The sequence below is a fragment of the Barbatula barbatula genome, assembly GCF_947034865.1.
Source record: "Barbatula barbatula genome assembly, chromosome: 9".
Taxonomy (NCBI): domain Eukaryota; kingdom Metazoa; phylum Chordata; class Actinopteri; order Cypriniformes; family Nemacheilidae; genus Barbatula; species Barbatula barbatula.
In genome coordinates this window covers 14,285,749-14,299,686 of record NC_136772.1, presented here as the reverse complement: position 1 = coordinate 14,299,686, position 13,938 = coordinate 14,285,749, and the positions used below count along the sequence as shown (strand labels likewise).

The window sequence follows — 13,938 nt, the reverse complement described above, 5'->3', positions numbered from 1 at the left end:
TGTTTAAAATATTTTGGCAGTTTAACATTTTAAATTAATTGCAAATTGCAAAATGATGTCATAGTATATTTGTTGTTACATTTTAATTAATGTTGCAACTGTCCCTGTGGAGTGTTGCAACTGTCCCTTGTAATGTGGTCAGTTGCAACATTTGACTTTGTCTGTTCAAGTAATTGTGCGTAGGCCTATAGGCTACATACACAGGCATGTTACTGCCGCGTAGGTGGCTAGCTGACAGAAGTGGGTTTAACATAGTACAATTTTGACTTTCTACTAAAAAACAGTTTCTGAGAAAGTGAAGGAAGTACAAAAAGTGTTGCAACCGTCCCCGGTCTCCCTATACGCAAGTTTTGAGATCGAAGGTGAAGGTAAAAAACGTTTTAGGCTACTTCTAAGATAATGTACGACAATGAAAATACACAATTAAAAGTAGCCTAAAACATTAAAATCTACATTAATCAATATAATTACAAGTATTGGGTAAGGGCCGTGCACAGGGGGTTGGCTCGGTGGCTAGAGCCATTGCCCCACTGCCATCATCTCAACCCCACCCCCACCTCCGGGCAGGCATCCATTTAAGACTAAACATCCTCTGATTTCGGTTTTCCGCTCAGTTTCCCACTCGCTCCCCTCACAGACAGTCTCTGTCGCACACGGAGTGAAGATGATAGTTTAAGAAGTTCATCCCATCACTGTAAGAACATTACAGACAGTGTTTGATACGCAGAATGAATACTTTGATCGTAATAATATCATAATATCATCCAATCTCTGTGCGTAAGGGTCAAGGCCGGAAAACAATACTGGATACCTTTGATCTCTGGGGCCTTAGAAGGTACTGCATCACATACAGGAATGCTACTGTAATGGAAATCACAACATGGGCTCAGGAATACTTCCAGAAAACATTGTCGGTGAACACAATCCATTGTGCCATTCACCGTTGCCGGCTAAAAGTAAAAAAAGAAGCCATATCTAAACATGATCCAGAAGCGCAGTCGTTTTCTCTCGGCCAAGTCTCATTTAAAATGGACTGTGGCAAAGTGGAAGGTGGTCCCATCCAGACGTTGTCTCTTTCAGGGAAGACCTTGCATTTTCCAACATGACAATGCCAGACCACACTGCATCAATTACAACATCATGGCTGCGTAGAAGAAGGATCCGGGTACTGAAATGGCCAGCCTGCAGTCCAGATCTTTCACCCATAGAAAACATTTGCCGCATAATAAAGAGGAAGATGCGACAAAGACCTAAGACAGTTGAGCAACTAGAAGCCTGTATTAGACAAGAATGGGGCAACATTCCTATTCCTAAACTTGATCAACTTGTCTCCTCAGTCCCCAGATGTTTGCAGACTGTTATAAAAAGAAGATTCATGCCACACAGGGGCAAACATGGCCTTGTCCCAACTTTTTTGAGGTGTGTTGATGCAATGAAATTTCAAATCAACGTATTTTTTCCCTAAAATGATACATTTTCTCAGCCACTGCCCCTCAAAATGTCTGTGCATGGCCCTGGTAAGGTTATCTGTTTTTCATCGTCTGCTCCCAGCATGTGGCATTGGGGTTGTCCTTGGCAGTGTCAAGACTAAAAACACACCACCCTCCAATACCATCCTACCAGCGTTAAGGACACATCACATCACTGTGGTTTCTGAGTCTCTGGAACATTCAGGGGGTATAATACAAAGTGTTCGTGAGTGGTGTTGGTGGCAGCTGCAATGTCTCTGGCAGGAGAAGTGTGTGTGGTGACAGGAGCGTGTGGGTTTCTGGGAGAAAAGCTGGTCAGGCTGTTGTTGGAGGAAGAAAAGCTTGCTGAAATCCGACTGCTGGACCGAAACATACGATCTGAGCTACTGCAGTCTCTTGATGGTTAGTATTGTCCTTATTTTTGATCCACATAAAAAACAAATGGTATTTAATTTGTTGAAGTGTCTTTTGTGGTGTCTCTGTTAAACTTTCAGTTGCAGTCATTTAAAAATGTTCTTCTTTTGTTTTCACTTGTACATATGGCCATCTGGTCATCTGTTGATTAAGTCTTTGCCTGAGAATGTAAAAAAAAAAAAAACGAAACCAAACCTCCCTTTAAGTCAAAGTTTCTTAAAAGAACCATTCTCTCTATTGTTTTTGTAGTCTGTATAAGCCTTCTCTCTCTCTCTCTCTCTCTCTCTCTCTCTCTCTCTCTCTCTCTCTCTCTCTCTCTCTCTCTCTCTCTCTCTCTCTCTCTCTCTCTCTCTCTCTCTCTCTCTCTCTCTCTCTCTCTCTCTCTCTCTCTCTCTCTCTCTCTCTCTCTCTCTCTCTCTCTCTCTCTCTCTCTCTCCCTCTCTCTCTCTCTCTCTATAACAAACCTTTTATTCCACAGAAAGAAATGTGTTGTGCATGTTCACATGTGTGGGTTTTCAGATTGCAGAGGAGAGACCAAACTGAGTGTGTTTGAGGGAGACATCAGGGAGGTTGAGCTGTTGAGAAGAGCCTGCAAGGGAGCAGCACTTGTTTTTCACACTGCATCTCTCATCGATGTCACTGGAGCTATCGAGTACAGTGAATTATATGGTGTCAATGTTAAAGGTGAGACTGAATGCACTTTTTAAATAAATGCAAATGTGCTGGTCTTTTCCAAAATCAAAAATACTACATTAAAGTGACCTGGTTACTCTGACAGTTTCTGCATATCTCATGTTAATCTTATGTATGTACAGAATAGTTTCGTACCCTTCAAATATCCGTAGAGTCTTTAGTTTGATCACGTATATTAAACAAAGCTACAGCTTTATGATTATTTCCAAAAACATCAGACTTGTCCGGGGGGAGGGCGAAATTAGAATACAGTGCGCATCCATTCGCAACAAAACACAAACATGTGACTCCGTTTCACTTACCGCCTGCGGCTATTTCTTTCGCCTGATGTGGGCCGCTTTTCCGGGAGAATTGCCCAATATGGAACTAAGAAAAGTTGTTACAAAACAGTTTTTTATGTTCAAAATTTAATTTCAGTAACCTATATGAGCCTTGGGGTGGTGTATCAAGCACAGAAATTTTCTTTAGACTGTATCTTTGACTCTATTATATCTTTAAAAATATCTGATGAATGATATTTGGAAGAATGCTTATAACCAGACCAATTTTGCCCCCCATTGATTACCATAGTAGGAAAAAATACAATGGTAGTCAAAAGTGCCCCAGAACCGTTTGCTGTCCTTCATTCTTCAAAATGTCTTCAGAACAAACATAATATAAAGTAGTTTTACTCTGGGAGTCAATGGGGGGGGCACGATATGTTTGGTTACACACTTTCTTCCAAATATCTTACTCTGTGTTCATCAGAACAAAAAAAATTATACAGATTTGGAACAACTCGAAGAATTTACATTTTTGGATGAAGTATCACTTTAAGAATGTTCAGACTATTGTATTGGGTAACACTTTACAGTAACAGTACATAAATGATCATGTACTAATGTTCTAAAGTTTAACTTTATTATGAACTAACGATGATTTTTTGAATTTGTGTGACTCACGTTGTAGTTAAGGTTCATTCTTGGTCTGGTGGCAGGATCTGGACAGAACCTCATGTTTAATGTGGAGAGAGGCGACTATTGTTTATTTGGCTTGCCATATGGTCTCTCCGTTCTCGTCTCTGTTCCCATCCTCTCGTTTCCTCGTTATTGATTCATGCCCAACACCTGTTCCCCTCTTGATTTGATCCCTTATTTAATGCACTTGTGTCTTCTGTCTTGTGCTGGTTCATTGTGGTTGTTGTTGTGTGAGTTCCTGTGTGCTTCTAGTCTAGTCTAGTCTAGTCTAGTCTAGTCTAGTCTAGTCTAGTCTAGTCTAGTCTAGTCTAGTCTAGTCTAGTCTAGTCTAGTCTAGTCTAGTCTTGTGGTTCATGTTTAAAGTTAATTTTAGTCTTGTTTAAGTGTAGTTAGTCTTAGTCCTGTCTTGTCATGTTATTATTTTCCCATGTTTTGTTATGTTACCCCCTGGGACCCGTTTCAGAAAGCAGGGTAAGTGCAAACTCAGTGTAAGTTAACCCCAGAAAACAGGATACTCTGGGTTTTCAGTTTCAGAATGCGAGGTATATCAAACCCGTGACCGCAGGGTAAGTCAAGCCCGTTTCAGAAATCAAGGTATCTTATACTTAGAGTGAGTAACCATATTAACCTACTCTGTGAACCTAACCCGGTCGGCAGCAGGTTTTATTCCACTAACCCGAGGTTTGTTACAATCTCCGCCCCTTTTAGTAGCGCGAGCGGTGTTGAAATTGCCTTCGCCGTTTGTTTATTCATTCGTTTTCCTTAATCGTGCACAAGTTACACAGACGTCCGTTCATTCAGAGAGAGTTAAATTTACGTAGGGAGAGTATATATGGTGAAGCCCCGTTTGGATGTTTTATCATATCCGGAGGATTCTTTATTTGAGCGATACCGTTTTTCTTTACAGTCCATTAAATATATCCACACTCTGCTTCATCCTTACATCACAAACCTCACTCGTCGTGGCCGCGCTCTTACATCTGAGCAGATTCTCTGTTACGTTTCTTTGCTAATGGAAGCTTTCTATGTAACACCGGGGATGCAGAACACGTTAGCAAGGCAACTGTATGTAGAGCAGTAAGAAAAGTGTGCATTGCTCTCACGCACTTTTTATACATTTGTGTTAAGTTTCCTGTGAGAGCCATCAAAGAGGAGGTTCATAGGACTGCAGGTGAATGGTGAACGTCTATCTGAATTAGGCTGATCAAATAAATGTGGTCTTGCTGCCCATAGGCGGAGTTTGACATTCGAGCCAGGGGGGGCAAAAAAAAATCATTGTAGCAGCTGGGACCTGGGCTATCAATTGGGGAACACACCACTAACACATATGGACACAACAAACATGCTAAATAAACACATATATTTATTTTTAACCCAAAGAAGAAGAAAAAACAGTACAACAATACAATCATTCTATTAGTAAACAGGTAAGCCACTTGACTTTGCATCGCATCTTCGGACACAATTAGGATCACGCAATAAAATGCGGACCACTTTTGTTAAAATATTATCTTCAACCAAAACGAAAAGATTTTTTAAGTTTTTCTTTCCTTTTTTCAAAACACATTGTGGCAATGAGAGCGATTAAAAACAAGTTATGTTTCGTATTTTGTTGTACTTCATGAAACATTTAAAACATTTTGAGAGTGTTGTGAGAGGCTACAGTATGCATAGATACAAAATTGCCTTTCTCTTATAAGTGTGACAAGACGGAACATTTTCAACTGACAGTCACACAATACTCCCCACTTTTAATTTTTATATCAGTGGGACCCCCGTCCCCATCCCTCAAAAGACAGCATATTGAAAGCAGTGTGTTGAGTTTAAAGCAGTTATTTGGCAGAGAAATCAAATTTACAGACCCAGACATTGTCCAGACTAGTGCAACAGTAATTTTCGTTTTTTGCGTCCAGCATATGCGTCGATAATGGTCTCAGGTGAGAGCTTGGCCGTAATGTCGCTTTCGATGTGAAGGATCGCAAGAGAGGAAAACCTGGCTGCTCCCATCGTCAACCGCAGCCAGTTCCTTATCCTTATTTAAGATATTTATAATATATAATTTTTTTAAAGAATGCAATTATTTTTTTTGTTGAAACAATGCAATTACCCGTTTCAGCCGCCAGGGGAGCAATGCTCCCCCTGCCCCCCCGCAAACTCCGCGCATGTTGCTGCCACCTCTGGAATTAGATAATAATTCAAACACCCTTTAGGATTTCCCATTGTGATTGGGTGCACATTTAAAAGGTCCCACTAGCCCCTACGAGCTTCGAACCGACATCGGTCAGAATGAGAGACGGGCGCTATAACGAGGAGCCTAAAGACCGCAGTCCCTATTGCGTCTGTCAGTAGAGCGTCTCTGTTGGTTGGGGAGTGAGGCTTACACACAGCTCTTCACTAGCTGGCCTCCGTTACACAGCTGGAGCAGTGTCAAGCATGGCCAGTTTTCTGTCTTCTACAGCCACAGTGCTCGGTTCTCATGTCCTCATAACTTTCAAGGCCAGTTTATTAAATATATCAAACATTTCCCATCCTATTAGCAAGAGCATTTAAACTCACCGGACTGAAGGATGTTTTTATATTTCATTTTCAGCTGCTGCCATGTTTATTTTATTGCAGAAGGATTGCACCTACATGACAAAAATCGTAGGTATATATATATATATATATATATATATATATATATATATATATATATACAGTGCCTCCTATTCTATTGGCGAGAAATAAACGGAGCGCTTTTTGTCACGTGGCGTTGCCATGGTGAATCGTGTTATCTTCGCTCAATTGATGATGTATTTTTAAAGCCGCGATGAACGCGCGTAACCTCGGGTGAACTTACTCAGAGTGGATTGAACTCATTGAAACCAGCTGTTCTGAAACAGAAAACTCAGAGTAGCGATTATCTGAGTAAATCAACTCAGAGTTCATATTTTAACTCAGTGTTGCTTGAACCTCCTTATTGAAACGGGTCCCTGGTGGGTGTTTGTTTTGTATTTATTATTAAAGTCTCCGTTAACCCCTTACCCGCTGTCTGTACCTGGGTGCTCTATCCATGTCTCACTCCTGTGATCATGACATGATTAGCACATGCCTTAAATCATCATTAGTTCATAATAAAGTAACACTTAGTTTGAATATTAGTACATGATCATTTATTTACTGTTATTATAAAGTGTTACTTGTATTGTAAGTGTGAGCGAGTATATTTTTTTCCAGTATAAACTTTAATGTTGACATCTAAACCGTTTTTCCATGACAGGAACCCAACTCCTGATTGAGACTTGCATACAGGAGAATCTGGCCTCCTTCATTTACACAAGCAGCGTTGAGGTTGCTGGTCCAAATCCTCACGGTGATCCAATCATCGACGGCAATGAGGACACGCCTTACACCTCGAGTCTTAAGTTTAGCTACAGCAAAACCAAAAATGAGGCTGAACAGATTTGCCTTCAAGCTAATGGGGAGAAGCTGCGCAACGGAGGCCAGCTGGCTACCTGTGCATTAAGACCCATGTACATCTTTGGAGAGGGTTGTCGTTTTACATTAGGTCACATGAGGGATGGAATCCGCAATGGAAACCTGCTGCTGAGAACCTCAAGTCGTGAAGCAAAAGTGAATCCTGTATATGTGGGAAACGTAGCTTTTGCACATCTGCAAGCTGCGCGAGCCCTCAGAGATCTCCAAAAGAGGGCAGTGATTGGTGGAAACTTCTACTACATCTCTGATGACACCCCACCTGTCAGCTACTCAGACTTTAACTACGCTGTTCTTTCAACTTTAGGCTTTGGGATACAAGAGAGACATATTTTGCCTCTCCCCCTTCTGTATCTGCTGTCATACTTCATGGAATTACTTCAGGTTGTGCTTCGCCACTTTCTGAGATTCACCCCACCCTTAAATCGACAGCTATTGACCATGTTAAACACACCCTTTAGTTTCTCATATAAAAAGGCCCACAGAGATTTTGGATATAGCCCTCGCTATGACTGGGAAGAGGCACGCAGGCGCACTACTGATTGGCTAGCGTCTGTCTTGCCTACAGAGAGACAACTATTAAACTCGAAATAAATGTTTATGTTGGTCATGTTTATCATCATTGTGCTTCCTGTATTTCTCACCGTGACACCATGTTCTTCTTGCTATTAGTTTACTGTACATTTTTCTTTTCGTTAGATTCCCAGTGGTAAGAAATAATAAATTCATATATTTGCATATATTGTCTGTTAAATTCCAACAAAAGCAAACCTCAGGTTGACACCAAACCTGCGTTCCAATACGCCTCGTTATACTAGCCCTAATAGTAGGTACTGTTTTGGTGTTCGAGTAGTTGGTACTTTATAGTGCATGGCAAAATATATTGCATATACTGGGACATACTTACAGGAAGCGGAAATGGCCGTTGTGGCCAATTACAATAACACACATTAAAATACTGCTCTCCTTTCCATTACGGTATGTATTAATTCATTATTTCGTATGTAATGTTTACTGTATACTTACATTTGTTAATTTAGTGATCCATACATATGTTTAATAATGCAGTAGAGCTTCACTAAACTCCGCCTACTCGCAGTGAGTTATGGGTAATATCAGCCGTCAGAGTGCAAGTACACCTGGCTGCAGTACAGGGCGGTGCTACATATGGGGGAGGGGCTAAACGTGGAGCTCAGCTCCATACGCGTCTCATTGGTTAGCAGGCGGGGTTTTTTTTCAGTGCTGACAGGATGCAGGTAATGTTTTATTTTCTCTCTTTTCATTAATCTAAGTGTTTCTTCATGTTAAGTTTATGTTGTAACATTGTTTTGTTATAACAAAATGTTCAATAAAGCATTTAAAAAAAGAGGTCAGGGTGAGACTACACTTGAATTCAATTGGCCCTCATTTATCAAACGATCGTTTGCTTGGGCGTGTGTGAAAGACGCGCACTGGGTCACAACTTGCCTGGCTTTGAAATTACGTTTCTCCATGTCGCAAATTCTAGGGAGCAGGCGCCTATACACCCTGCATTAAGTGGGGCGTGATATATAAATTACGATTGATTTCAGCCGCCGCATTTATCAAGGTACGATTATTCGTACGACGGAATTTGCCGCTTAAGAAAGTTTGATGAATCACACGTGAGCATTGTCATAAGCAGATTTTTCTACGTTCATTTGATAAATGCGGGCCAATATCGTTGTGCGAACAGAAAGCTTAAAGTAAACAGACATCTGTCGACAAGCATCTTGACACTGGTCTTCATCGTCTGCTCCCAGCCTGTGGCATATGGTTGTCCTTGGCAGTGTCAAGACTAAAACCGTACCACCATCCTACCAGCGTTAAGGACACATCACATCACTGTGGTTTCTGAGTCTCTGGAACATTCAGGGGGTATAATACAAATTGTTCGTGAGTGGTGTTGGTGGCAGCTGCAATGTCTCTGGCAGGAGAAGTGTGTGTGGTGACAGGAGCGTGTGGGTTTCTGGGAGAAAAGCTGGTCAGGCTGTTGTTGGAGGAAGAAAAGCTTGCTGAAATCCGACTGCTGGACCGAAACATACGATCTGAGCTACTGCAGTCTCTTGATGGTTAGTATTGTCCTTATTTTTGATCCACAGAAAAAAATGAATTGTATTTATAGTTGTTAAAGTGTCTGTTGTACATTTTTAAAATGGTCATTTTGGGGGTCTCTGTTAAACTCTGTTGCAGTAATTTTATCTTTTTGTTTTCATTTGTAGCTACATATGGAAATTGTTCATTAGGTCATCAGTTCATTAATTCTTTGCTTGAGAATGTAACAAACGAAACCAAACCTCCCTTTAAGTCAAAGTTTCTTAAAAGAACCATTCTCTATATTGTTCTTGTAGTCTGTTGAAGCTTTTCTCTTTCTCTCTCTATAACAAACCTTTTATTCCACAGAAAGAAATGTGTTGTGCATGTTCACATGTGTGGGTTTTCAGATTGCAGAGGAGAGACCAAACTGAGTGTGTTTGAGGGAGACATCAGGGAGGTTGAGCTGTTGAGAAGAGCCTGCAAGGGAGCAGCACTTGTTTTTCACACTGCATCTCTCATCGATGTCACTGGAGCTATCGAGTACAGTGAATTATATGGTGTCAATGTTAAAGGTGAGACAGAATGCACTTTTCAAATAAATTCAAATGTGCTGGTCTTTCCAAAAATCGAAAATATTACATTAAAGGGGCCGTAACTTCTGAACATTTTTGCATATCTCATGTTAATCTTGTGTACTTGCAGAATAATTTAGTATCCTTCAAATATCTGTAGAGTCTTTCGTTTGATCACATTTATGAAAGACAACTACAGCTGTATGATTACTTCCGAAAACATAGGCCTCGTCTGGGGGGAGGGTTGAATTAAAGCACTGCGCACCCAATCCCAACAAAACTCCGTTTCACTTTCTGCCTGCATTTCTTTTGCCTTGGTCTTCATGAGAAGACCACTTGTTAACATTGTAAAGTCCAAATGCATGAAACGTCGTTGCACATCCCCTTTAAAATTTCATATATTAAAAACAGTACAACAGTCATCATAAATGTATATACGTGTTTTTACAATTAACATTTTTACATTATAAAAAGGTGGGTAAAAAGTTCTAATTTCTTGTGAAAACACGAATAATAGTTTTTGCATTAAACAAGATGATGTTTGCCAAGAAAGTAAAAACATATTTCTGCTACATTTTCTTTAGACTATACCTTTGACTCTATTAAATCTTTATACATATCTGATGAATGATATTTGGAAGAATCCTTGTAACCAGACAGATTTTGCCCCCATTGACTGGTAGTCAAAAGTGCCCCAGAACTGTTTGCTGTCCTTCATTCTTCAAAATGTCTTTAGAACAAACATAATATAAAGTAGTTTTACTCTCGGGGTCAATGTGCAGTGCAGTTTTTCCAATTCAATAGTCTGAACAATCTAAGAAATGTTTTTTGACATCATTTAATTAATAAACTTAATTCAGATTTCATCTTGATATGTATCTATGTACGATCGCATCTGCTCTTGTCTCAATCCGCTCATCCGGTGAATGTAGCATAGTCCATAGGGAACAATGATGTCACTCAGAAGGATTACAATCAATTATCCCAAACGCTACATCATACATCAACAACCAAAAAGGGGAAAGACTTCAGGCTAACCGTTTCAAGCTACTTACACAAATATGATAATGAACGAGGTAAACTTATGAGGTTTATTCACAGAGGCATTCAACAATGCTGAGCTGGATGCATAAGTGAATGTTTTTGGGCTAAGCCCTGGATATCCACTCAACCTAGAACCGCCCCTGTTGTGTCATGTCTTGTGGTGGAATATAAAAAATAATTCAAATTTCATAGATGTCAGTGTTTGAAGTGTGAGTAAGAGTATACATTTGTGCAGTACAAACTTTAATGTTGACATCTAAATCTTTTTTCCTGACAGGAACCCAACTCCTGATTGAGACTTGCATACAGGAGAATCTGGCCTCATTCATTTACACAAGCAGCATTGAGGTTGCTGGTCCAAATCCTCACGGTGATCCAATCATCGACGGCAATGAGGACACGCCTTACACCTCGAGTCTTAAGTTTAGCTACAGCAAAACCAAAAATGAGGCTGAACAGATTTGCCTTCAGGCTAATGGGGAGAAGCTGCGCAACGGAGGCCAGCTGGCTACCTGTGCATTAAGACCCATGTACATCTTTGGAGAGGGTTGTCGTTTTACATTAGGTCAGATGAGGGATGGAATCCGCAATGGAAACATGCTGCGGAGAACCTCAAGTCGTGAAGCAAAAGTGAATCCTGTATATGTGGGAAACGTAGCTTTTGCACATCTGCAAGCTGCGCGAGCCCTCAGAGATCTCCAAAAGAGGGCAGTGATTGGTGGAAACTTCTACTACATCTCTGATGACACCCCACCTGTCAGCTACTCAGACTTTCACTACGCTGTTCTTTCAACTTTAGGCTTTGGGATACAAGAGAGACATATTTTGCCTCTCCCCCTTCTGTATCTGCTGTCATACTTCATGGAATTACTTCAGGTTGTGCTTCGCCACTTTCTGAGATTCACCCCACCCTTAAATCGACAGCTATTGACCATGTTAAACACACCCTTTAGTTTCTCATATAAAAAGGCCCACAGAGATTTTGGATATAGCCCTCGCTATGACTGGGAAGAGGCACGCAGGCGCACTACTGATTGGCTAGCGTCTGTCTTGCCTACAGAGAGACAACTATTGAACTTGAAATAATTTTTAATGTGGATCATGTTTATCATCATTGTGTCACGGTGAGAAATGCAGGAAGCACAATGTTCTTCTTGCTATTCGTTTACTGTATTTTTTATTTAGATTCACAGTGGTAAGAAAAAATAAAATCATATATTTGTATGTATTGTCTGTTAAATTCCAACAAAAAAAACCTTCAGAAGTCACACAAACCTTGCGTTCTACATACCACATACTTACACTCACCCTAATAGTAGGTACTGTTTCGGTATTCGAATAGAATGTACTTTTAGGTGCATGGCAAAATGGATTGCACACACTGGGACATACTAACAGGAAGTGGCTGTTTTTGCCATTGTTGTAATGTTTGCTGTATACTTACATTTGCTAATTTAGTGACACATCAGTTATATAATTTATTAATGCAGTAGAGCTTCACTGAACTCAGCCTTGTGGTGAGTTATGGGTATTATCAGCTGTCAGAGAATGCATCATTCTGCACTTCGAATTTCTACCAGAAGTAGTAGACCATCCGGGTTCTTTGGAATACAATATCCAAAATATTATTATTTGGGACATACTAATTGTTAACCAACAGCAAGATTGAGAGCATGCCCAGATGTATAAAAGCTGTGTTAATAGATCAATTATTAATTTAATATATCTTCTATGCCAATCTCATATTAATCTTGAGTACCTATACAGTAGAGTTGCATGCTTTGTAACTTTGAAGAGTATTAAATTTGATAAAATTTGGAATATAGCTGAACTAAAAATACGAGCACACAATACATCATCGTATTATCCCTGTGTAAGTTTTAGTTGTTTACATTATAAACGTACATGCCGATTGCCAACATGACATGTTTTACTTGGCGCGTGCGGTTTATGTCTTGCATCTCTTAGTTATCTATCAGTTTCAAACGATCTCAAAATCCAGCGTTATAATTCGTTTATATAACATTCATCATCGAAATGCAGTGAGCAAACTAACACAGCACAATTTCCGTCAGTCGAGGGAAGTGGCATTGATAGGGTTGTGCACTTTTGCTCGCTGGGTGGCACGTGGGCATACTTTTCCCGGAGAATTGTCCAATAAGGGACTAAGAACCCTTGTTACGAAACGGGTATCCATGTTCGAAAAAAAACTTTCCAAAACCTGTGCGAACCCTTGCGGAGTGAATCGAGCACAGAAATACTACGTCATCATACATTCAACACATTTTTGAAGCCATCATGTTTAACAGCGTAAAGAAGTCAGAATGCATAAAATAGCATGTTACCTCATCTTTAAAAATGTGTATAAATATTTTTACTGTGTTGTTTAAAAAGACCACTTTGTAAGATTTAAACACTGTCCCAGATGCCCTTCCAGTTTGTTTTTGTTTAATATTAAACATATATTTTTATAAAGCTTACATATTAAATCTTAAAGATATTTGTTTAACATTTTTCAGACATTTATAAATGTCTACACAGCATTCTTGACCAGTTTGTAGTTTTTTATTTGGGAGAAATTTCAGTAGTTCACAGAATAAAATTAAAATGATCATTTTATCTAAACACATAGGCTACCTATACATAGTGAATCCGGAATAAAAATGAATAAATAAATAATTTTAGAGTTTATCCAAAGCCGTACTGTATATATATATATATACATATGTGGTGATGCGATTGCCTGACCCACCTATGTTTGAGGAAATGGTACGGTCCGGGGGTATAAAGGTAGATAGGACTGGCATGTCACACAGGTGTGTCCTATAGGGCTTCCGGGAGTACCTTTATTTCCGGTGGGTTGGGCTACACGTCCAAGAGTGTGGTTGAGGAGTACTGCGGGCATTTGTGAATGGCCATGTATTTTCGAGAGCCATTAGTGAAGTCCGCGTCAAGTGCGTGGTGCATTACGGGTCATTAGCTGCAGTGACTTTGGGTGTTGGAGGTGTTGCAGCAGGCTGAACCGACGCCAGTTCGCAGGCTGATACCGGCGCTATTTGGGGCTGTGATTCTCCCTTATGGACTAGCGCTATCGTACCTGCATGTATAATGACTGCTTGAACTGGAGTGTTTTCCGAGATAGACAGTGTCACTATTGTTCGCACTGATTCGTCCAACTTACCGTTTCTCCTACCTGACTGCCTAGCGGATTCCTGAACCGGGTTGTTTCCAGACCCGTTACTTTTAGTGCGACGCTTAATT

At 40.2% G+C, this 13,938-nt stretch overlaps 2 protein-coding genes across 4 annotated transcripts; both read left to right on the top strand.

Moving 5' to 3' along the window:
• The first annotated feature begins 1,673 nt into the window (after positions 1-1,673).
• LOC306899132 (3 beta-hydroxysteroid dehydrogenase/Delta 5-->4-isomerase-like) lies at positions 1,674-8,262 on the top strand. Its single transcript, XM_079465186.1, has 3 exons — positions 1,674-1,871; positions 2,403-2,567; positions 6,792-8,262. The coding sequence occupies exons 1-3, from the start codon at positions 1,721-1,723 to the stop codon at positions 7,598-7,600; spliced, it is 1,125 nt and encodes a 374-aa protein (XP_079321312.1). The 5' UTR covers positions 1,674-1,720; the 3' UTR covers positions 7,601-8,262.
• Positions 8,154-12,128, top strand: LOC306899131 (3 beta-hydroxysteroid dehydrogenase/Delta 5-->4-isomerase-like). Of its 3 annotated transcripts, none has more exons than XM_079465184.1 (4): positions 8,154-8,262; positions 8,788-9,096; positions 9,469-9,633; positions 10,955-11,966. In XM_079465184.1, the coding sequence occupies exons 2-4, from the start codon at positions 8,946-8,948 to the stop codon at positions 11,761-11,763; spliced, it is 1,125 nt and encodes a 374-aa protein (XP_079321310.1). In that variant the 5' UTR covers positions 8,154-8,262; positions 8,788-8,945; the 3' UTR covers positions 11,764-11,966. The 3 variants fall into 3 exon arrangements, with proteins under 3 accessions (XP_079321310.1, XP_079321311.1, XP_079321309.1); XM_079465185.1 differs by lacking the exon at positions 8,154-8,262 and adding an exon at positions 8,431-8,594 and having other exon boundaries at positions 10,955-11,957; XM_079465183.1 differs by lacking the exon at positions 8,154-8,262 and having other exon boundaries at positions 8,432-9,096; positions 10,955-12,128.
• Positions 12,129-13,938: the final 1,810 nt, after the last annotated feature.